Source organism: Nuphar pumila, chromosome 13 (assembly GCF_984573655.1).
Source record: "Nuphar pumila chromosome 13, dmNupPumi1.hap1.1, whole genome shotgun sequence".
NCBI classification, from domain to species: domain Eukaryota; kingdom Viridiplantae; phylum Streptophyta; class Magnoliopsida; order Nymphaeales; family Nymphaeaceae; genus Nuphar; species Nuphar pumila.
Genome location: NC_143261.1, coordinates 13,280,602 through 13,306,234, shown reverse-complemented (window position 1 = coordinate 13,306,234; position 25,633 = coordinate 13,280,602). Strand labels below are relative to the sequence as shown.

The 25,633-nt window shown below is 37.4% G+C and overlaps 1 protein-coding gene across 5 annotated transcripts; it reads right to left on the bottom strand.

Annotated features, from left to right (window-relative positions):
• Positions 1 to 5: 5 nt before the first annotated feature.
• On the bottom strand, positions 6 to 25,402 carry LOC149817812 (protein MID1-COMPLEMENTING ACTIVITY 1-like). 5 transcript variants are annotated; one of them, XR_016427189.1, is made up of 9 exons: positions 25,151 to 25,402; positions 24,244 to 25,039; positions 7,170 to 7,588; positions 6,830 to 6,939; positions 5,838 to 5,909; positions 4,835 to 4,941; positions 3,091 to 3,184; positions 1,865 to 2,012; positions 1,070 to 1,637 (listed from the first exon to the last, which is right to left on the bottom strand). XR_016427189.1 is itself a non-coding variant. In XM_089984773.1 (8 exons), the coding sequence occupies exons 2-8, from the start codon at positions 24,652 to 24,654 to the stop codon at positions 129 to 131; spliced, it is 1,299 nt and encodes a 432-aa protein (XP_089840899.1). In that variant the 5' UTR covers positions 24,655 to 25,039; positions 25,151 to 25,402; the 3' UTR covers positions 6 to 128. The 5 variants fall into 5 exon arrangements, 4 of the variants coding, with proteins under 4 accessions (XP_089840899.1, XP_089840901.1, XP_089840900.1 ...); XM_089984773.1 differs by lacking the exons at positions 1,070 to 1,637; positions 1,865 to 2,012 and adding an exon at positions 6 to 214; XM_089984775.1 differs by lacking the exons at positions 1,070 to 1,637; positions 1,865 to 2,012 and adding an exon at positions 88 to 195.
• Between the last annotated feature and the right edge of the window lie 231 nt (positions 25,403 to 25,633).

Here is a 25,633-nt window from a genome sequence, read left to right as displayed (position 1 = left end):
TTGTTTTTTTTTTCTTTACTTTGAAAAGGAAAATGCAGGTTCGCCGTTCCACCACGGATAAGCAGATCATGGGCCCACCAAAATTGGGCCGCTCGTTTCTCCACAGGCAACCGATAAGATGAGGGAAATCAAGAGTAAATTGAGTTTGTTTTACACTGCCAACACAGTGATCTAAGAGCCGGCGCAGCTAGGTCTCTGATCACGAGGGCGGTTACTTCGTGTAAATATAAAAAAAAAAGAGTAAATTGAGTTTGGTGCTTATGAAGGTTGTTTGTGTCATTTACTACCAAAACCTTTCTTTGTTTGCCTTGGGATTTGGGTTATCTGGGTTAATTTTGGATATTGAGTGGTCTCAAACGTCTGGTGACTTTGCCAAAATCTTGTGATTTTATCACGGTAATGCTTTTTCTCATTTAAAAAAAAAAGGCTCACAATCTGCCTTGAAGAAAGAAAATGCTTTTTTAGGATTTTGATATGGAAAGCTTTTTTCAAAAATCAACAAAAATATATAATCCAAAAAAATAATGTGAGATTTTCTTAATATCATCTATTTGGAATTATGTGATATTTAATTTTATATGTTTTGTATTTATTTTATTTATTTATTATTTTTATACTGATATTCTATCCGAGATTTTCTATTAAAAAAATTTAATTTCATTTATCAATAGATTTTTCTTTGCTAAGAAAATCCCCATGACAAGATTTGTAACCACGATTTGAGATTTTTTATTAATGAAGCTAGGGCTGTCAATGGGTCAGGTTTGTACCAAGTTCCCGACCCGACTCTAACCCAAATTCCTTGGATATGAGCATAAAAAGTGCATACTCAAACAATATTCGGGTAAACCCGAGCAATATGCAGGCCAGGTTTGGATGTAGAAAACAAAGAAATTGCCAGAAGTTACCATTTATATGCCATCTTTGATTCAATCCAATGAAATGGCCGACGGTTTGGCTGCCTTATCACAATTGAGTGGTCTCAAGTTTGTACCCCACGGAGGTTATTCTCCAGCTTGCCTTGGTCGGCTAAAGATCTCTTGTAAAATCATAAGCCCTTCTCGGTTCATAAAGAAAACTTATTAATCTTTTTTCCATTTTATTTCAGAGATTATTTTGCTTATTGCCTATTTCTTTTGTTTAATCAATAAGGCAGTCTGGGATGTTCAACTTCCGTGATTGTATTTCCTCAAAAAAAAAAAAGCTTCCGTAATTGTAATTTTTTCTCCCTTGAACGCAATCCATGATGCTTCGTATGGGTATTATCTCTTGTTTTCTACTCCTTTTTTCTTGGGGATATCCTTCATCCAATACGATACACAACGAACACCGCATATTAATTGGTGATGGAGAATGCAGCAGCTTTATCCCACCAATCCTTCTCCCTTCTTCGTTGTCGCTGTCACAACTCACACACACTTACGGGGCGTTTGATTGCGTCCAGGGGGAGGGGTGGAACACCGCAGGACACCATGTTCCAAGCATACTGCACATCCGCATCGGGTGCATGAGGGGCGGACACTACTGTCTGTGCAATCAAACGCCCACAAGAGAGAGAGAGAGAGAGAGAGAGAGAGAGAGAGAGAGAGCTCTTTTCTTCTCATCTTCAGATATATAATAGTGATTTCGTTGTAGACCTGTTAACAATCCCCAAACTACAACATCAATTTAGCCTCTCATGCTGCTTTCCACTATCAGGTTCAAACCGTACACAAAAAGTTTCCATGTAATCGAAACAACAAATTTGAAGATCCAATTTCATTCGTAAAACTATCTATATAATGTACAGAAGACACTGAACAGCTCACATTGTCTCGATCACTAAACGAAAGAGACCCCAAGTATACAAGTCAGCATCCATTACCTTCCAACATCTTTGTACAGCTCGACTAAAATCATAAGATCCAGTTAAAACATGGAGAAGACCGATCTCGTTCACCTGTTTGAATTAGCACGAGTTCATGATTCCATAACTTGCGATGGTGGTGGGCTAGTTTTCGTCTTATAGGGACCTGCAAGTGTGCAACGGTTTAGTTCAAACAGAAGAAAGCAAGAACCCATAAACCATCATACCTTAAATCACAATCACATAACCCCCGAAACAAGGATTCCCTTTGGTTATAAGTTTCGAGTGAAAAGATCAGCACAAATATTTGTGCATTAAGCACTTGATCACCCTCCAACTTGGGGACAGGGCCTGTCAGTTGTGGGGCACAAGGCCTGTTGGAGGGCAATCAGGTGCTTAATGCACAAATCTTGTGCCATGTGATTGCACCCGATCTGGACTCAAGTTTAGAGGGCAGCACATATCTTTCTCAAATTCGGTCCACCCATTTGCTTCCACAATGGGAAGATTTCTTCAAGATGCTGTAAATTCATAGTGCAAGTTTTCCCAAGCCCTTGCTTGGACCAGGGCATAATCCCAATGGATACAAATGAAAAATGGGGGCAAAAGACAACTCAACGTAAACATTTATTAGAATTTCTATAACTAATAAAGAAACAATACTTTCATGTCATGAACTTCAATGCAACATAAGAGATCATAACACCAATAGGGACACCACACACAGGTATATATATATATATATATATATATATATATATATATATATATATATAACCTACACGCACAGTTTCCAATAAGTGGGTGCAGGTGCTCCTGGAGCACCATAACATTTCTCTCATTTTCTCTCTCCCCTATATATATAGTCCAGGATCCATGTTAAATATGGCACGGTGCTAAATGAAACATTTTATCAGATTTCCAGCGTTTTTTCAAAATTCTAACCATACAGATGTGTTCAGCATGATTGATTTACTAGAAATCAACACTTGGATCATGCATTTTTGGATGGAAAAAATGGTATTTGGAGACTCAAAAATTTATGAAAATTGCAGGCCATTGATTTTTGAAACCTTATAAAAGCCTATCCATGCATCGGAATGAAATCCTCCAAGAACTGATTTCTATAAAAACAAGCATAAACCAAATGGCACTAAAATCATGATTCAGATTCGCAGTTTGGAGATGTTTGGGGCATATTTGCAAATTTGGTGAATAAGCAAACACAAAAACAAATGGCATACCATATGCCTCACGAATCTCCACTTCTCGCCATTCTTGAACAAGAGCACAGCAGCAACACATTAGATGTGAAAGAAAATCATCACAAAGTCCCCCCTTCAGCAAAAGAGCAAAAGTTAGCAGAAAGACAGATTAATATATATACGTTCTGAAAACAATACAGATGAGATTAAAAAAATTCACAAGTTGGGCTTCTTTAGATACGATCCAAATTCCATCCAGTTTCTTCAATGGACCAGAATATTGTTGGCTGCTTACATTTGTTTTGGACTAGGATTTGGATGATGGACCAATATAATTCTGTCCTGAATAGATCCAAAACAAATTACATGAAACACAACCGAATTCTAACACAAATATATCCAGCTTCCCAGCCAAGTTCTGGTGACAATGTCAGTGGACTTCATGTTTTAAATGGCCAGTAGAACCTCGGACTTTTTACTGCAGCAGCATGTCACGGCCAAAATGATCAGAAATTGTGATAATGATGTAGAAACGGGTGCAATCTGGGTCTAAGGATCCATCTGGATCCAGTTCTTAGTTTAAGTTTTTCTTTGAGTTTTATTCAGATTTGGATCTTTATTATGTAATGGATCTATCTCATATCCAAATTAGAATTAGGGTTTCCTTGTTCCCTATAAATGGTCACTATAGGGATTTTGCAGAGGGGTTGATTGATTGAGACTTATTCTATTTTCTCTAATTTATGAATTAGTTTATTGTTTATTTTCCATTGTTCTTGCTTTCTGTAGCATAGCATCGTAGTAGGCATAACTTAGTTTTTCACGCAACCTTGGGTTCTGTGGTTGCATCAAATTGGCACTAACTTGAGCAGGGGATCTTTTGGGAGGATCCACCCAAATTTGTGATGTCTAATTAAGACTTAGACTTGCATCAGGCTTGATATGATGGAAGAAAATTCCAAACTGGTGGAATGGCTAGATCTGATTAATGATGGCTCTTGCATGACCTAGAACCTATATCACATAGATACAGATGCAGGACGCAATGCATGTATGGTTGGTACAACACAGTAATTCTCAAAAATTAAGACAGGGTGATACAGCTGCTTACATACACAGAGATGTGTATGTTTGTTGTGTGTGTGTGTAAAATAGCAATTCTAAATAAATATATAAAAGCATTCAATAATAAGACCAAGTTGAAATTGAAATATAATGTAATTAATGACAAATAAAGAACACAAGTGAATATAAATTAAGTAATCAAGAACATAAAAGGAAATAGATAAAGTTATTGATGCAATCTGTGCCATGAAATGTCCAGGAGTGTCCGAGTATCATCATGTCGATACAGACCATGCATGCTAAGTGCAGTGTCCATGTGACATAGCTTGGAACTGACCCCTTTACAGCCATATCGATGCTTAGGTAGAAAGTAGCATCTCTAAAGCAAGGCGAATAATTGTATGGTTTTAAAGCCCAATTTAATGTTAAAAACCGGCTTTATAACTATTTTAAGGTAGATGTCCAAGAGCATCTAACTTCTCCAAATTTTCATGTCCCCAACAATGCTCCATACACCAACCCAGTTCAAGAAAGAAGACAAACCATAAGCAAACACCAGGGATTTTTAAATTGCAACATACCATAGTAAATCTACAGGAAGCCACAATTGACCCAAGTGCTTCCATATTAATGTTCATGCTAAATAAATTGAAAGGAGATCTAGATCAATCAAGTAACAAGTCTAGATATATAAAAATGAAGCACAAGAATGAATTACCGTAATATTTAACATCTTGCGAAGTTTTCTTCTCATGCAGCAAGTATAGCAACAGCATGACAATATCAGGGAATAAGTCATCAAATCATTACATGCTTGCTCTGGAGCTGAAAACAGCAAAAACAGCAAGACAGATTATAATGAAAATTTCAGAAGTATATCTAAACATGGTTTCTCTAACAAGGCCCAAGAAGATAAAAAGCAGATGTTGACTCACAAATGGTTGATGCCACGTGAATTGCATGAAAATTTTAACATCTCCATACAAGTAAGATTTGTCATTTTTTAAGATAACTGAGAAGTTTTCAGTTTCATTCCAGATATGAAAAAAATTTAAGCCACCACTATCAGCCACTATGATCCACTTTCATGCATATAATAATAAATTTTGGGCATGGGATGATAGATAGCTAGAGCTAGGGGTTTGCTTACAAATTCATGAGTAACACACACATATATTATGAAATATATTATTATGGTTTTGTTTAATAAATTAATGCAAAAGATGATCAAGACAGTATAAAAAAATCCTATAATTTAGTATTTGTTAATAAATTTATGATGCTTTTCACTGCACCTTGAAGTTTCATGACTAGGTTTGCTAGGTTGTTACAACTACTTATACAGGCATGAACAAGAAATCCAGCTATTGGTTTGAAAGAAAAAACTTAGTTACTTTAAGGAGAGAAAATAAAAGAGGTATCTCCGTTACTGCACAAAACAAATAAAGGAAAAAATAATAGTTAACATACTGCATTGTCCGAGAAAATATTTAAGATTCCAAAAAACACAAGCCATGATAATCAATTTGATGTGCAACAGCATTTGAACAAATTCCATCACAGACACCAAACAAGTTTAAGATAATATTGAAAATGAAAATACAATATGATTTGCATTTCCCGCTTGAAATTCCTAGAAGCAAATTCACATCTTAGATTACCATCCACTACATAACCTACTATTTAAGAAAAATCTCAAACAGCAAAAAGAAGGTACTCACATATCTTTCCCTTTGAGGCAACAGCAGCTATTTTTGATATTGTTCCACAAGGATAGAAGCAAGTCTTCATGCCTGGAGCAAATAAATATTATGAGCATGGGTACAAAATATAAATACATGAATCAAACCACAAACCTTTGAATATAAAATGAAATTAATCATAAACTGAAAAGATAATCCAATCTTAGAATGTATTATCATGATTCATGAACATGATTCCAAAACACTAAATTAGATTATTTGGAAAGAAAAATTCATTTCCAAGAAAATTCTGTCAATCGCATGAATTCTTGCTTCTCAACTGGCTCCACACAATCAACATAACTGCACAATATGATGAATCAGTAGAGAGAAAACTGTACCATAGCACTAACCACTCATTTACATTTAATGCAACAGCTTCTCTTGGGACATAAAGCGAAGCACATGAGCCAGTAGATTGCAAATCCTCACTTGGATATAACTTGAATTAAGGCAGCAAAAGAAATCAATGGCTAGCAATCATCAAATTAATTTCAAATCTGAACAATAAGGACATCCAGAATCTGGTTCCAGTTTTCAGTCCAAGCAAACCTTCTCTTACAAGATTGCTAAACCTAATGCAATAACTATCCAGTAGAATGCATGCACACACGCACATCAACTGTTACCATTCATATCAAAACCACATATGACTGATTTTGAAATGTAAATATAACAAGAAAAAATAGGGACAAACCAATCATATATGCCTTTGAAGAAAGAAGTTCAATAATTCCAACTAAAAACATCTAGAGAATTCTACGATTGAAGATGACACTGTACTGTTATCAATAAGATATTTTGTGGAGAAAAATTACTTTAATTCTTTCATGACCTTTCTCCTGCATGTCAGAGATGCATAAAAGCAAATTAACATGCTAAAATTTTCATGCAGTGATGCAACAAAATAAAAACTCCTCAACACAGAATGAATTATACAGTTTAAACATCAAAGAGAAAGAGAAACCTACATAAGTAAGGCTCTGAGCAGCAACCAAGCAAATCTGAATGCCAATCCTCATGTCTATGTGATCCTTTTGTTGATATCAGATCATGCCCAGATGAAACTGGAGAAGCATTTCTGCAGAGGAACAAGAACTCACCAGTGACACAAAATTGTTCAGATCATTTAATAATGACATACTGGATGAAAACCCTCATTCTTTTCTAAACTACCATGTCCAGGATGCAATATATATATATATATATATATATATAGAGAGAGAGAGAGAGAGTAATGATGCTGTTGATGATGTTATGGCAGTCTAAATGGCATATATTTGTACATATAAATGAAACATACAAACCAACCTTGAAGCCACATGAGCATCATCATGCTGTCGTTGACAAGTCTCTTCATACTGATATACTTTACCAGTATCAGCATTGGATGTAGTACGCTCTTCATGTTTGGAATTTTGGCGTTTTGAATTATCCTCTGAGTGAACATTTCCAGCAACTTCTGTGACTTCAAGTAAATGTTGAATAACTTCACATTGTCCAATGTCCATGTTGGCTTGTGATCTTTGTAGTTCCACTTGGAGTTTCTCATTTTCCTTTTGAAGGGCTTCATCAAAGGCCAAATTTGGATAACGGCAAGACAGTGTCTTTTTCAATACAGTTGTGTGCTTTACAGAGGGGGCTGGCTTCAGAATTACATCTTGCACCTTTTCATCCTCTTCATCCAGGGTATATTCCCGCTGATCCTTTTCAATGTCTTCTAGTCTTTCCTACCAAATTTTGAAAATAAACAGTAAGGAAACAATGAAAAGGACCATAGTTCTGTGTTTCAAGTACTGAATTGATGCCAACAAACACTTTAAGTGTAATAATCTGTTAAGACAGGTTGATAAGAAACTTGTATGAAAAGGCACATCCTCCATTTGAACATATAATTTTGTTTCTTTTATCTTGAAACTGAGAGCTAAACTTGCCTCAGATGAGAAAGTGTACCAGGAAAAAGAAAAGAAAAACCAGGATAATCTAAGGTTTAGTGAACCTGAAAGAATGCCACTTCCCACGAACAAACCCAGACTTCACCTCAGTTTGATCACTTCAATTTAATATTTGAAAATGATCTGCAGTCAGCAGTTCCTGCACATAATGGATTAAACAGGGGCATGCATTGAAGACTTCAACATCAACCGAATAACCAGTTACGTCTGCTACATGTAGGACCTCATTAGATTTCTCTTTTGGGGAAATATAAAATAAGGTTTCAGACTATATGATCAGCTTTTTGTGATGATGGAAAATTATTGCCTCTCAAAGAAAGCCACGGACCTGACCACTGTTAAAGGAACCATTTTCATCTTCTCAGCCATGCATTTCATTGTGCTTCATCTTCCCATTGTTAGTCTATTTAGATAACCCAAACTTTTGATCATACCCATCTAGATTTCAACTAAAATAATTCAAAGATGAAATTGTTTGCATCTTTGGATGGAAGTGACATTGATCGTTTTGTCAAAGATACAAGCATTGACACTGTTGTTCTTCTATTATATGTTGATGATATGATCATCACATAGAGTGACAAAAAGGAAATCAGTGAAATTTAAAATATTCTAAAAAAAAAATTGATATGTCTAACCTTCGTTTTCTGAGATAGTTCTTAGGTTTTGAAGTGACTTATTCACTTAGAGGATATATCTTGTCTCAAATGAAGTTGGTTGCAGATATTGTTGCCAAATCTGAAATTTCTAATTATAAGAATGTTGACACATCGGAAGTTATAAATGCAAAATTAAGATTGAAGGATGAAACTCCTCTTGAGAATCCAACTCCATACCGACAACTGATTTGATCCTTAACCTAATTATCCATCACAAGACCAGACATTGCTTGTGCAATACACTCGACTAGTCAATTTCAGCATGGCCCATCTACGGTGCACGAGTGTTGCTCTGCAAATTATCAGATATATAAAAAGTTCTATAACTAAAGGATTATTTTTATCATTCTCTTATTCTTTAGATTTAATTGCTTATACTGATGCAGATTGAGGAGGTAATCCTAATGATAGAGTGTCAACTATTGTTTTTTTTTGTGTTTTAAGGGGAATCTCTTATATCTGGAAGTGTAAAAAGCAACAGAAGGTCTCTCTGTCATCTACCAAAGATGAATATCGAGTCATGACAACAACTATGGAGATTATTTGGTTAAAGAGTCTACTCAAAAATATGAGCTTAGTCATCTCTAGTCATTCGAAGATGTGTTACAACAATAAGAGTGTGATCTACATTTCAAGCAACCAAACTTTTCAAGAATGAACTAAGCATATAGAAATGGACTACCACTAAATTTTCTTGCGAGGAACTCTTGAATTGCCTTATGTGATTTCAGAATATTAGTTGATGGATTTTTAGACTAAAGTTTTGGCTTCACCTCAGTTTTTATCTCTTCTTAGCAAACTTTTGGTGATCTTACTGTAAGTTTGAAGAGAAGTGTTGAATCATATGTATCAATGTACACACAAACATATATATATATATACACTTGTGTATTCTATGTAAACTAAATACCCATCAGGGGTATTTCAATCACTTCACTATGTAATAGGTGTAAGTCCTCTAGGGACTGACTTGTCAATTTTTTATTTGTTAATTTTTTTGTTTTTGTTTTTCTTGTTTTTGTACTTTATAGTTGTAGGGCTGGCCCAACTAGCCATTGGACCAACCCCAACAACTATAATTATAGTTGTTGGGGTCGGTCCAATGGCTAGTTGGGCCAGCCCCCATGTGTCTTGGAGTTCCTATTTAAAGGCACTCCTCTTGTATCTTAACTATGCTTTCTAAGCATTTTATTAAGAAAACTTATATTTTTTATGCTTTGTGTTGGCCCTTGCCGCTCTTGTTGTGATTTTGTGTTTGTTCTCTTTTGGTGATTGTATTATCCCTTGGTGGATTAGTGTTTGTGCACTTCTTTTATATTATTGTCTCTGTCACATGGGTGCGGGTGCGGGTGCGGGGATTCGGCACTTCCAAAAAACCCGGGTGCAGGGGTGCGGCAGGGGCAAAAATGTATATATATATATATATATATATATATCATGTATAGTGTATATGTATGAATATATGGTAGCTGTTAAGGTCCATGACATTTATGCATGTTAGCACGTTCACCACAATTTTATGCCCCTAACAAATTTAAAAATTGATATGGTGATTAGGTGTATTAATTGTCACAATTATGGACATTTTAGTAATTTTTATTAGGAAAACATATTAATAATTGTGCATTTTGAATGCACAGCTAATAAGTGTGTAACTTATTTTTACACAAAATTGCAAAAATAGCTATTGGTGTCCATTAATGCATGGAACCGCCAAGTCATTTTTAAACTTCAAGGGTGTATTTTATGGTCATGTGTTAACACCTGCAAATGGCTATGGAATTCAACACACTTATTAACTTCCTAGACTGATCCCTCTTCATGAGAAGCCTTTTGTTTTATGTTTGCAGAGGCATTGATTTTTTTAGATGTATATCTGAATGTGTGCCCAACTTGCTTTTTACCATTTTTTTATCTTATATGGTTGTCCCCAAAGATGAAAGTGATGAGTTGTGGAGCCCGATTCATTGTTTTTTCCCTTGCAGGAAGGGGGGTCCGGGGGCTCCCCCCGATGCGGGTCCCGCTGCGCGGTCAGCGGGCGAGGGTCCAGGGGGGTCCGCCCCTGGCGAGGGGTTATAGGGGGGCAGCGCCCCCCCCCCCCCCCCAAAGAATTTTTTTTAAAATTCCGCAGCCCATTTCATAAGGCAAAAAAATTTAAAATCCAAAAAAAAGGACAAAAATGACCTTGGGTGCGGTCAACGAACCCAGGGTTGGGTTGACCGCACCCGCGTCGAGCCGCGTCGTGCAGCACCCTGCTAGCCGAATCCCTGTGACATAGATTATTGTTAACCCTTATTGGGTTTTATATTGTATTTCCACTTGTTTCATTAAATATTCATGGTTTTTCCACATTGAGAGGCAACTTGAGGTTAAAAGCATCCTTGATATTTTTCTTTCCATAGATTTTCATTTACTTTCATCCATTTCTTTGAACATCACCTTTTTTACCAAAAAAACTGAATTCAATTAAAATGGTTTCCAGAAGGAAAAACGTTGTACAAGATCTCTTCTTTGAGTTTAAAACATGAATTAGTTAAGTTGTTTTCCATGAAAGGGACATTGTGTTATGGAGCTTTAGATCTCACGGAGATTTGGTTCCAAAACTGCATAAAATATATCATCAAAGTTGCTAACCTTCTAATTTACAAGGACCTATGATTAGACCACTAGACACACCAATTATCTAATTATTGTTTTCTACTCTTAATTAGTGCTTGCTGATTCATGATTTGTTGATAAAAATAATCAATCAAAAGCATCACCAAATTGTATCAAATTTACGATCGGAGTATTTTCCTATTGCATAATGTGTTCTTTTTGCTAGTGTCCTTTGGAAGAGTAGACATCAACACAAAACATCTTTGTGGATTGCTTTTGCTATGATTATACATATTTTTTATTATAAGATAATCATAAAAGTATGATGATGATCCTAAGGCATAACTCAGGTTTAACATAACTTTGTTAAACCTATCATACCAAAGTTTGGGAGCTTGCTTAAGTCCATATAAAGCTTTTATTAACCGAAGAACTTTCCCCTTCTCAATCTCAAAACCGGGAGGAGGATCCATATACAGTCCCCACTCAAAAAGGCATTCTTGACATCAAGTTGGTAAATAGGTTATTTCTAATTGATGCTAAGACAATTAGTGTTTTAACACGAGTCATACGAGCTACGATAACAAAAGTTTCTTTATAGTTTATCACATACTCTCGGGAATAACCGTTGGTCACTAACCTAGCCTTATATCTTTCTAATGATTCATCCCTTTTGGTTTTGACTTTATAAACCCACCTACATCCTACAGTCTTTTTCCTTATAGGTATTGGTTGGATTTCTCAAGAGCTCTTAATTCTAGGTTCATGGCATTAATCTATTCAAAAATTTCTTTAGCCTCATTGTAGGTTGTGAAAAAGGTGAAAAAGGATCCGACCCGATCCACATCGATCCATGGATTGTGTACAGCCATGTAACATATCCATACTTATGCATTGTAACACACTTAGACTGTCGGGTCTGGATACACCAGACCCAGATCCATACCTCTGTATTGTAACATTATAAAAACATTGTTTATGTCACGATTCTATGAATGAAAAAAAAAACTGAAATTGTAACAGCCAAAAGCCTTGGGTTTCTTCTCTCTCTCTCTCTCTCTCTCTCTCTCTCTCTCTCTCTCTCTCTTTTCTCTATACAGGTGAAAAACTTTCATGGTATCAGAGCATAGATCCGTCTAAGGCTGAAAAAGGATTCTGGCAAGAGCGAAGTTCGGAAAATCGAGGTTTTTTTTGTTCCCCTCTCCCTTTTCTTATGTTCCTCTCCATTCCCTCCTCTCTTTGCTCATTCATCCCCTCTTTCTGAAATATCCTATGTACCCACACCTCACGTGGGTTTCTTTTCTCTGTGAAACCGTGATCCACGTGACCTCTTTTCACGTGGGTTTCATATTTGGTGAATCTGCGATTCACGCACTCCCTATTTACGTGAGCACAGACTGTGGGTGGTTGTGTTTCACGTGAATTGATTCACGTGAAACACCGAACCTTTCCTTAATTTTTTTTTGATATTCCTTTACCTAATCTCCTCTAAGTCTGTCTTTGCATATTTGATTTTTTATGATTCTTTACTGCTATGTTGTGAAACTTATTCCTTGATTGTCTATTTCTATTCTTGTCAAAAAAAAAAGTTTTTTTAACGTGTGAAGGCATTCTTCATCACGTCAATCTCAGTTTCTGGACTGTATAGAAAAGGTTCAGAAACTGAGTTTCCTAAATCCGACAGCCTGCGATCCTCTTTAAAAAAAAAGGGAAAGCGGGCTGAACTTTTTGTGAACACTCTGGTTGCCATTCTCGTTGATTTTCATTCTCAAATGGACCCTTATCTCTCTCAATCAAACCTTTCTTCAAGCTTTCTCAACCAACTCGTTTCTGAAAAGTTGAATACCTCAAATTTCTTGATTTGGTAGAGACAAATTATTCCCTTTATAAGGAGTCAAGGTCTCTTAGGTCACCTGGATGGAACCACTCTCGTTCCACCAGAATTTGTCCCGAGAGAAGAGAAAGATGATCAAGGGGCGAGTTCGATTGTGTATGTCAAAAATGTAGAATTTCTCAATTGGGAAAAGAAAGATCAATCAGTTGTCGCATACATCACCTCAACCCTGTCTCAAGAAGTTCTAGTTGCCATTTCCGACAATTGTACAACGCCACAACTCTAGCAGTGACTGGTTCAGACGTATTCGCAGGTTTCTCAAGCAAGGATGGTTTTCCTAAAAATGAAATTTCAGTTGTTAAGAAAAGAATCCATGACCATCATGGAATATTTGAACAAGATAAAGACCATCACAAATCAGCTTGCAGTTATAGGATGTGTCGTAAGTGACAATGACATGGTGCAACAAACTCTGAGTGGATTGGGATTTGACTACAATATGATAGTCACTTCACTATTGTGCCTTCCTGCCCTTCCTTCCTTCGATGCGTTACGAGCGAAATTGATTCAGTATGAAATGATTCTGAAGGGATTCTCTGAAGAAACTCACATCCACACAAATTCTCAAGAAGTTTTTGCCACAAGAGTGACTTATGGTAGAGGACGAGGACGAGGAGGACAAGGGCGAAGTGGATACGGAGGGCGTGGTCTGCTCCCCACTCCAAATATGTCTGCTCATGCGCAGGGATCAAGATTCATCCCTACTTGCTTCTTTTGTAACAAAAAGGAGCATATCAAGGCGAATTGTTGGTACAATCCAGAGAATAAAGGAAAGGGTCCACAGACATAAACGAAAAGAAAGTTCACAAATACCAGAGATAGTGGAGAGATCAAAAATCTACTAATATCTGCCTCGTCAGAGTTGAAATTGAAGCAGAATGATGAAGGCACTTGGTTTGTCGACTCAGGAGCAACGACTCATGTGACAAGTGATGCAGGTAAGATTTCTAATCTTATTCCTTATTTTAGAAAAAGTAAGATTGTTACTGGAGATGGATCTCACCATCCTGTTTCTCATGTTGGAAAAACTGTCATTCCCATGTCACATTCCACTCTTACTCTTTCTGACGTTCTTCATGCTCCTGACATTAAGAAAAACATTGTCTTTGTCTCCAAGCTTATTGATGATAATAATGCTTCAGTTGAATTTACTCCTTTCTCTGTGCAGGTCAAGGACCTACGCACGAGGGAAACATTCACTGAAGGAAAAAGACGAGGCAATATGTATGTCTTTGAAGAAGCTCCATGTCATGTTGTCCGCCCTGCTCATCTGAATTCGAAGCCTTCGTTAGAGTCGTGTTCATCTTCTTCTGCCAGTGTTTTTAGTATTTCTGAATGTAATAAGTCATTCTTATGGCATAGTCGGTTAGGACATTGTGGGAGTCATTTTATTGAAAAACTTGTCTCTAATAATCTCATTCCAAAAGAAAGTCTCAATGGGAATGAGCACAGTCATAAGTGTTCCAGTTGTCTTTCTTGTAAGAGTCATATATTGCCTTTTCATTCCATTAATAAGAGAGCTTCAAAACCTTTTGAGATTATTTGTTCTGATGTATGGGGACCCGCCCCAATTGTCTCTGGATCTGGGAGCAGATACTATCTAATCTTTGTTGATAGTTATTCTCGATACACTTGGATATATTTCATAAAGAATAAGTCGGAAGTCTTCTCTTTGTTTCAAAATTTTCTTTCCTTGGTCAAAAATCAATTTTCTGAGTCCATTCAATTTTTCCAATGTGATGGAGGTGGGAAATTCTCATCCCGTGATTTTGTTTCTTTTTTTCGAAATAATGGAATAGGAAGAAGGGTGTCCTGCCCCCACACTCCTCAATAAAATGGGGTTGTTGAACGAAAACATAGACATTGTTGAAAGTGCCATGAGTATGCTTCATGACAGTAATCTTCCTATCAACCTATAGACAAAAGCCTTTCATTCTGTCGTGCATGTGATAAATAGACTGCCCATGGTTGTTCTGGAAAATAAGTCTCCTTATCACTGTCTTTTTGAAGCTCATCCTAGTTATCATGATTTGCGTGTCTTTGGTTGTGTTTGCTATGTGCATATTGATCAGTCTCTGAGAAACAAGTTTCAGGACAAAGCTCAGAAATATAGGTTTGTGGGATATGCAGATGACTACAAAAGATATAGGTGTTATGATCCCACCAACAAACGTATCAGAATCTCAAGAAATGTTGTCTTTGATGAACAAAATTTTGATGACGGAGCTGATGCAACAAATATGTCAATTGAAGTTTACTATCCTTGGCTGAGTTCAGAACTTTTTGTTGACTCCAATGAAGCATGCTCCTCAGATTGCGTGCAGTAAGAAGAAGAGAGTTTTGAAGACACTGGGATGTCGGGATCACAGAATATAGAAGTACCAGGCAGATACAAAGGCATTGTCTATTCTAGACAGAGACCGACAACATCAAGCCATTCAGATCATGTCTCAGACGGCAATCCGACTCATTCTCATACTCTTGAGGTCAGAAAATCAAACCGCATACGACATCCCATTGACAGGTGGGTTAGCTATAACAATTTCTCATTGGATCTTCAACTCTTCTTAACTGCTCTCAATAAGGAAGATGAGCCCGCCATGTACTACCAGGCAGCCACTTCTATCAAGTGGGTAGAAGCCATGAATGATGAAATGCAAGCCTTGCATGAATGTGGAACCTGGGAAGTTGTTCCCAGACCACCTGACAAAAATGTCGTCGGATGTAAATGGGTCTACAAAATAAAGTACAAGCCAGATGGAACCTTTGAACGATACAAGGTAAGGTTTGTGGCAAAAGGATTCACTCAAGAAGCAGGGCAAGACTATGATGAGACCTTTAGTCCAGTTGTAAGAATGGGAACAATCCGAATTATTATTTCACTGGATGTTGAACATGGATGGAAGTTGAGTCAGCTTGATGTGAAAAAATACATTCTTGCATGGGGACTTAAAGGAGGAAGTATACATAGAGCAACCTCCTGGGTATCAAGAACAAAATTGTAAAACTCATGTGTGCAGGTTAAAAAGAGCTATCTATGGTCTGAAGCAAGCATCTCGCTCATGGTTTGATAGCTTCTCACTAGAGATTCAGAAACATGGATTTTCACGTTCCATGTTGGACCACTCATTATTTATTTTTAGAAGTCAGACTGAATGTTGGGCTGCCAAGAGACATCATATTCAAAAAATGAGTGTAGCTGAGATGCGTATGCTGAGATGGATGTGTGGAAATACAATAAAAGATAAGATTCAGAACGAGGAGATACGTAAGAAGGTAGGCGTTGCACCCATTGAAAATAAGATGAGAGAGAATCGTTTACGGTGGTTTGGACATATTCGACAAAGGCCTAATGATGCTCCAGTTAGAAGGATGGAGAAATGGGAAAATATATTAGTTAAAAGAGGTCGGGGTAGGCCTAGGAAGACATGGATGGAGGTGATAGGAAAGGATATGAATGCTTTGAACCTCACTGAAGACATGGCAATGGATAGAAATGATTGGAGGAGAAGGATTCATGTGGAAGACCCAGAATGATTTTCTTTTTTGGTTCATATCGCCGACCCCAATTGTTTTGGGATGAAGGCGTAGTTGTTGTTGTTGTTGTAGACTATGAGCACTCTGTTATTAATTTATGTCGATGATATTGTCATCACAGGAAACTCTACGACCCACATCCAAGAAGTAAAAGACTTACTAGGTCAGAGGTTCAAAATGAAAGATCTTGGAATTCTACGTTATTTCCTTGGTGTAGAAGTTGATAACCAGGCTCATGGCTTGACACTCACTCAGCACAAGTACACCATAGACGTTCTCAGCAAGGCAGGCATGCAAGACTGCAAACCTCTGGGAACCCCGAGTGTGCTTCATCAAAAACTTAGCGCTCAGGATGGAGATCTGTGTGATGACCCCACCAGGTATCGAAGCATAATAGGAATGTTACAGTACCTCACATTCACCAGACCTGATATTGTTTATTCAGTCAATCAAGTGTCTCAATTTATGCATGCGCCACGTACTGGACATATGGAAGCGGTCAAAAGGATCCTTAAATATCTGAAAGGGACTATTGGGGATGGATTGATATATTCACCACAGTCATATGGCAAAGATGAGCACAGACTCACTGTATATTGTGATGCCGACTGGGCAGAAGATCCTGATAAACGAAGATCTACATCGGGATATTGCGTCTTCATTGAAAAAAATTTAGTCTCTTGGAGCAGTAGAAAACAAAAGGCCATCGCTAAATCAAGCACTGAGGCTGAGTATAGATCTATGGCTGCTGCTACTGCCGAAGTCACAAGGATCAGGCATCTACTAACTAAAGTAGGAGAAAAGATTTTCCACACTACTTTGCTATGTGACAACCAAAGTGATATCAACATGTCATTCAATCCAGTACATCACAGTCGTGCCAAGCACATTGAGATCGACCAACACTTTGTAAGACAGAAGGTTGAAGAAAAAGAGATTGAGCCTGAGTTCGTCAATAATGAAAAACAAGTTGCAGATCTGTTTACCAAAGGGTTAACAAAGGATCGTTTTTGGATGCTTAAAGGCAAGTTGTTCATGGTACAAAACCATGATCAACTTGAGGGAGGGTGAAAAAGGTGAAAAGGATCTGACCCGATCCACGTCGATCCATGGATTGTGTACAGCCATGTAACATATCCATACTTATGCATTGTAACACACTTAGACTGCGGGTCTGGATACACCAGACCCGGATCCATATCTCTGTGTTGTAACATTATAAAAACACTGTTTAGGTCACGATTCTATGAATGAAAAAAAAAACAGAAATCGTAACAGCCAAAAGCCTTGGGTTTCTTCTTCGGCTCTCTCTCTCTCTTTTCTCTATACAGGTGAAAAACTTTCAGGTTGAGGGTTCATGAAAGGAGTAAATAAACATAAGACAAGCTTTATATCTAGGTGAAAAAGTCTCATATAACACAAACTTTTCAAAAAGTCTAGAGGTTCTACTAGATTTCCTAACACTAGTTTCTCCTACATTTTGGTTTTGTGAATACCTATCAAGTTCACATGGAGGATGTTCAAGAGTTCTTTTAGAATAAATTTGAATATCACGATTTTGGGTATCCTCCATGGAAACACCAAAGTCATAAATATGCATATCATCATGATCATTACCATGTATAATTTCATCAGAAGCCTTCTTTGGCAGTAAATCAAATAAAAAGGAATACTCGAGATCATCTTTATGCTTATCAAAGTCAACCATTTTCATTTTCTAGAAAGTTAACATTTCTTGAAACATATAATTTATCATTTTTCTTATCATAACATCTATACCCTTTTTGGTTATTGGAATAACCAAAAAACACGCATTCAATGGCTTTGGGTGATAATTTATTTATTTTTAATAAGTACAAAACATTTACATCCAAAGATTCTTAAAATTCTTAAATATGGAGAAGTTTGATAAAGTTTTTCAATTGGGGATATGTTTTGTAAAGAGAATAAAGGCATTTGATTGATAAGATTTACTGCAGTTAAGGCACCTTTAGCACAAAAACTTTTTGGGGCATTTTTTGATATAAGCAAAGTTCTCGTCCCGCTTTCATTCAAATAATTTTTGAAATCATTAGACAAGTATTCTCCCCATGAGTCTGATCAAATAATGACAATATTGGTTTGAAATTGGTTTTGTGCAATTTTGAAAAAAAATAATAAAATATTCATGCATGTAGGTAGGTAGACATGGCATGAGTTTGTGGGCTTACTGCATGGGCACCTAAGGGTCGACTTGCCCTAAGTTGAGAGTCGATACCTCAAAGTTTTTCCTTGTGTGTGTGTGGTTGTTGGGATCGAAGGTAGACACCTTTGTGAGAAGTCGACTCCCGGTATGTTTTGTTTGGCAGGAGGGTTGACTTGTGAGTTGGGTAATCATTCTTCTGTCCAGTTTGGTGGTTCCGTGTCGACCCCTCCCGACTCCTAATTTGGGTGAGTCGACTCCTGGTTCTTATAAGAAAGATTTTAACCCTAGTTGAGGGTCGACACCCTGTTCAGCAGAGTCTACTTCTTCTTAGTCTCTTTCACAGAGTGAGTGCTCCTGAGGGTAGACACTTGATTAGTTAAGAGTCAACTCCTCTTGTTTGGGAAAAATGAAGTTTTGGCCAAATGATTTTGGCAATTGACTTGATCTCTTGCTACTACCATATGATGTTCACTGAGATTGTGGTTTGTCTTACCTAAAAATTGTTTTTAGGTGATGTCTTGGTGGAACATATCGGTGAGGAACACTGAGTTCGGCGAGCTTTTGGATGTGGACCTAGGACTGCTTCTGTTGTTTTTGGAACCTTGTACATGGATGTAAATAAGGATAAACATTTTGCATAAAATATATTTTGTGAAATGAATGACTTATGTTTTGCGTAAATGTGCAAACTGTCTTGTGAGTTATGGATCCTGATTTGGAAACCTGCATTCAAAAAGTAGTTTTAAAGGTAAAGTCTTCCGCTGTGTTGGCCTTTCAAAAGAGTAAATTTTGAAATAACGTTTAAAAAAAAGAAAAAAAAATGGGGTCTCACATTTTTGTATCAGAGCAATTTTGAACCAATCCAGAGCTCTAGATCCATGTTTTGTCGCCAGTAAATAAGCTTATAATTGTATGATCTGTGATTCATTTGTGATATATCACATTGTTTTATATACATAAATAGGTTTTTTAAGAATTTGGAGGATTTTTGAAAGAATGTTAAGGATTTTTTAGAATTATATTGCATGATTTTGAGGATATGTGTTGATTTGCAAAAAAAAATTATTGTTAATGTGATAGGTATTAATCTTCGAGGTTAAATTATTTGATCATAGTGTGCACTGAAAGCGTGATGGACTATGTTTTGGTAGTTCTTTTGTTTGATGGTTTGGAATGACCAAATTTTGAGGACAAAACCTAGTATAATCATCAATAAATAACATAATAAGAGAGCCTTCCCTTAGACATGACCGGAGCGGGTCCCCATACATCCGAATGCACAAGTTCAAAAGGTTTGGTAGAGATAAAAGTTCTATAGCCAAAAGAATTTTTCTTTATTTTTTGAAGAATAGATTCATTTCATATGAACTCTTTAATAAAAGAGTTTCAAAACGGAAAAAGTGTTTAACTTAGATACATTAGGATGACCTAATCTTTGATGCCATATAAAAATATCTTTTTCCTTAATAAAATTATAAAATGATTCTTTAGGAAGATGAAGAAAATCCATGTAATAGAGATTTTTCCTCTTGTTGCCTTCCCCAATTAACTTCTCTGACTAGCGATCCTGCACCCAACATTTTTTGGATGAGCAGACCTCATATCCATAATCCAAAAATTGGAAAACAGATAATAAGTTTAAATTGAGTTTTGGAACAACTCTAACTTTAGGTACTTGAAAGTTTTTTGAAATGTTTGAAAATGTTCTAATACTTTTAATTTCTAAATTAGTTTTATCGGCTATAGAAATACAAGAATTATAAAGAGATTTTGTGCATTCGGATAAGAGAGATTCTAAAAGAGTCATGTGAAAGGAGACATCAGAGTCAAGAATTCAAGAAAGCGTACCTGGATGAGAGGAAGTAGATACGACGACACCGAAAGTAGATGTGGAGGAAGTCTTAAAGAATAGATGCAATGCTTTTGTTAGATGTTGAATAGAATCCTTAAAGTCTCCTCCTTTCATGATGGTTTCATCACCCTTTTTGGGCGGTGTTTCTTCAATGGTTGCTACATTCCATTTGAGCTTTGGACACTCCGGTTTGATGTGTCCCGGTGATGAGTTGTGGAGCTTGATTCATTGTTTTTGCCCTTGCAGGAAGGGGGGTCCGGGGGCTCCCTCGGGCACGGGTCCCGATTTGGTTAGGGTTAGGGTTGTCGCCCTTGCCTTGTTTATATTCTCGCTTTTCTTTCCCCATCTTGTAACTGTTGGAAAAGAGTAATAAGATTTCTCTCTGGGCGGCTGTGGTTTTTTTACTCTCTCTCGGATTAGAGGAGAGGTTTTTCCACGTAAATCTATGTTCTTTTTGTGTTTTGTTTTGATCGTTCTTGTTCTTTGCTTCCTCTTGGTTGTTTCTTGCTCGTGTTTTCCTAACACCCGGTTCTTGGCAAAAGTGGCAACTAATTGTTTTCCTTTCTCCATTATTATATGTTCCTCCTTCATTGTTATTTTTAAAAAATAAGAAGGTTTATACACTTTAACATTATTATTGGGTCTTGACACGGCAAAAACCTCTTCACTTCCTTTAGTCATGCCAAATCGGGTCTCGACTTAGTACACATCTCCAAGAGAATCATTAAGAGAGGTGGTGGTCTCAACCCAAAAGGAAAGAAAATAAGTGTTCATCCTTAAGTTGTTTTTACCTCATTTCAATAGCGGGATGGCTGCCAGTTGAGGAAGCGGGAGCGGAAAGCGATACGGGAAGCGAGAAGCGAGGCACTTTCAAAATTTTATGAAGTGGGAATCGTCTCGTAAGCGACCTAGGAAGCGAACCGGAAGCAACCTAGGAAGCATAAAAAAATATAAAATACAAAATACAAAAAAAATTGAAAAAATGGGGGAAGTGAGGGGGAAGCGCACTTCCTATTAAAAAATGGTGCTTCCCCGCGCGTTTCGAAAGCGCAACGTTTCGCGCTTCCGAAGCGCACTTCCCCACTTACCTAGGCGCTTCCGGTAACTCTGAGCGGGAGCATCTCACTTAGGCTCAAGTAATGCTAATTCATCCCAAAGAGGTGAGAGGGAAACATAGTAATCTCTCATACTCTTATCTTCTTATTTAATAATATGAATTTTCTCTTAAAGAAAATATTTTTGTGTCAAATCTTTTTGCAATAACATATTTTTGAGAAAGATCCAAGCCTCACATGATTTTTTGAATTCAACTATACTTGTCACAATCTTGAGTTTCATGCTATTAACCAAGAGAGAATTTGGGCATTTTCGGCTTCCCAATCTTTCACCTTGATGAGGTGATCTTTGAGTGCTTTCTCTCTTTCTTCGTCATCATTTATTTTGGTGAAAATGACTTGTGGTACCACTCACATGTCCCCATAACCTCTTGCGATTAATATAGTGTTTCATAGCGGCAGCCTACATCAAATAGTTGAAGTCGTTTAGCTTGAATGTGTTCATCGTCATGAATTCTTTTTCACCCATTTTGATAGAGAGAAACAAAGCTTGTGGAAGATCTTTTTTTTGTAATCACGAACTTTAGATAAGCTTTACACAATCCCAAGAGTCATTGGCTCTCATACCATGTAATGAAACAAACAGAAATACAATAGAGAACCCAATAAGGGTTAACAAGAATACAAAATAAGTGCACAAACACTAATCTACCATAGGATAATGCAATCACCAAAAGAGAACAAACACAAAAGCACAACAAGGGCCAACACAAAGCATAAAAAATATAAGTTCTCTTAATAAAATGCTTAGAAAGCATAGTCAACATACAAGAGAGTAGGCACTCCAAGACACAAAGGGGCTGACCCAACTAGACATTGGACCAGCCCCAATTACAGCCGTTGGGACTGGTCCAATGGCTAGTTGGTCCAGCCCAACAGCTATAAAGTACAAAAACAAGAAAAAGAAAAGCAAAAAAAATTAACAAATAGAAAAATGACAAGTCAGTCCCTAAAAGACTGACACCTATTACAGAATGAAATGACTGAAATACCCCTGATGGGTATTTCAGTTTACATACATAGATTACATAAATATATATATATATATATATATGTGTGTGTGTGTGTGTACGTGTGTGTGTGTGTGCATTGATACATATAATTTAACAGAATCAACATGTTGTCATTATCATTTTGTTGAAACTTGAAATCAACAGCTCCAAGCTCATCAGACTATTTTAGGTAAACTATCAATTTAATTATAGTAGCCAAACTCAGCAACTCATTGGTCAAAATGCTGAATATTAGGTAACGGTGTGATCATAATTTTCCAAGAGAATTGTTTCCATCACTGTAAACAGTGATGGATCATAATTAATCATGAGAGAGAGAGAGAGACGTCATCCCCAAATATAGAAATGCTGTCACAGAATATAGGCAGAAAGTTATTGCAAATGACCAGATGGCAAAAAGAAAAAAGTCAAATGTTTTAATTATCATGGATTCCAAAGTTTGTAAAGTTTATTTGTTCAGAAACTTGTGTATAGGTATATTTATCTGAGAGGATAATTTCTCTCCATATCATGTTTTCATCTTCAATTATCATTGGGTATTAATTTATGGTCCAAATTATTTTCATTTGCTCCTAATTTAAGAGACTAAAGACAATATTAGCATCCAATCAAAAGTTTAAGATAAAATATTTAATTTACTATTGATCATGACTAATCACGATTAATTTTTTTCAATTATCGATTAATCAATATTTGTCAATAAATGACCAACCGAGTTTGACCAATTATTTACCCCATACTCATGATCGTACAATTGCCAGGATTCCTAAGGAAATGCCAAGAATCACCATGTCTACCATGAATTCGATTTCTACTGTTATCGGAGACACCTTCACACCATTCAAGGTACTTCACAGCTCAGCATGTAACAGCAAAGCTCATCCAAGGCAATTATTGCAAGTTAAAAACTGCTAGTATCTTACCAAAGATCAGTCACATTCGGTAATTATTTTAACAGATATAAAATCTGTAACTCGAATCTAAATCTATTTAATATGGTTTCTTGTAAACTTGAGTCTTTACATTGTTTGATGATCTGTCGGCATAATTGAGTTCTTCGCATTGTTTGCTTGTTTGTCGGCAAATAGTATAGATGTTTCTATTACATAACCTTTGATAAAGAAGAATCATTCTGTTGACCAAACAGTTGCCAAAGAATGCTACAATTCGTAGGTACGCTTTCCACCAAAAAATGTATTCCTCACCAATCAACACAAAACAAGGCCAACTTCTCAAGTAAAAAAGCATCACCTAAACAGAAGGATGCAGATAACCAGATAACCTAAGGTTAAAAGAAGGAAAAGGGAAAAGAAAAACGATCCACATAAGCCATCAGCACAAAATCAACCTCAAAACGGAGTTTTGATGCACCCACTTATCCAGAAATATGTAGTAAGTTAGGAAAACTCATTCTGCTCCACCACAATATATCCTGAGTTATCCCACTTTTCTGGATAAGCAGGTTCATCCAAAAGTTCCCTAGAGAAGCCCAAACGAAAATTCACAAACACTTAAATAAAATTCCACGGGAAGAAGCACAATAAGCAACTGAGAAAGTAAACAAGACGGATCTTTACCCTCACTCTCACGTTATCCACCAAAGAAATGAGCGGAACGAGCTTCAGGTACCGATCGATCTCCGTCTGCGCCTTCCTGAACTGGTAGACGATGTTCCAGCCCATCGCCAACAGATAGAGGTAGCTCCGATCCTGGCAACTGCTGATCAAGACATACGATCTCCTCAGCGCATCCTCCAAGTGCTCCAGCGGCTCCCTCGTCTCCCGATACTTCTTGAGCTCGGAGATCCTCAACTGCTCCAGCAGATTGCCGATCAACTTCAGATGCGTCGCGAACTGTCTGCAGTTCTTCTTGTGCATCCGAGCCGTGTTCGCTGCCTTCGCAATCAACCCGATCAGCTGGACCGCGTTCAATCCGGTCAGCTGGCCGATGTTCGCAAGATCTCCCAGAGCTTCCCATGTCGTAGCCATTTCTTCGCGTCCTCAACCTCTAATCCTTCCACAAACTCAGAAGAACCACGCCTCAAAACTTCTTACGCACGAAATCACCCAAAAATCGAAGAAACTACAGTTTTGTTTCGAAGGAAAAAACTTAATCTGCAGCTACTACCCAGCTAACGCTTACAGAAGATCGTTCTCTTCGACAGATTCGTCAAAGTAAAGATTTTTCCGATAGAGGAGGAAATAACCGACCTAGATCTGCAACTAGGGCCCGATTCTGCTGAAATTAATCGAAAGAAGAGACAACTCCTGCAGAGGGCTTCAACGTAGGATCCTCCTGGAGCAATCTTTACCGCAACATAAGAGAATGCATTCTCCTACGGGGAAGAAACAGAGGAAGAGACTAGAAACCACTCTGCAATAGAAAACAATCAACATAAATTAGAAAATAAAAGGCAGAAATAAGAAGAAGAAGATCGAGAAGTCCTCACTCCCTACGAAAGAGAGAGAGATACTTCTACCTTACCAGGAGAGGAACTCTGACGATTGTCGACATTGAGCGACTCCTCTATACAGGCGTCCGTTTTCAGAAAGTTCGTGACAGACGTCCTCTCTCTCGATTCCCTCGCTGGCGCCGGTGACTCACCGGGTTTTTGGCGCCGGCCGGCGAGAATGCAGCGGTTTCTTCTGCCCCAATTCCCGTTCTCTCCCTCTCTCTCTCTCTCCCAGCAGCAGCACCGCTCAATGCTCAGTACTGCGTCCATTAAGTGCAGAATCCAAAAGACAAATACACCCCACAAACATTCCAAAACGACGGAATCGGAATGGACATAATCATGTACTGTCCTGCTAGAAAATGCTGCCGTGCATAGCAGCGTATGAGACGAAAATTATGACAAAAAATTAAGGGTATAAATGTCTGTCAGTTTATTTTCCGCGGTTTATTTCCCGCATCAGCTGTCAAGCGATCGAGGAAGAGAGAGAGAGAGGTGTTGATTTCTGTGATTCC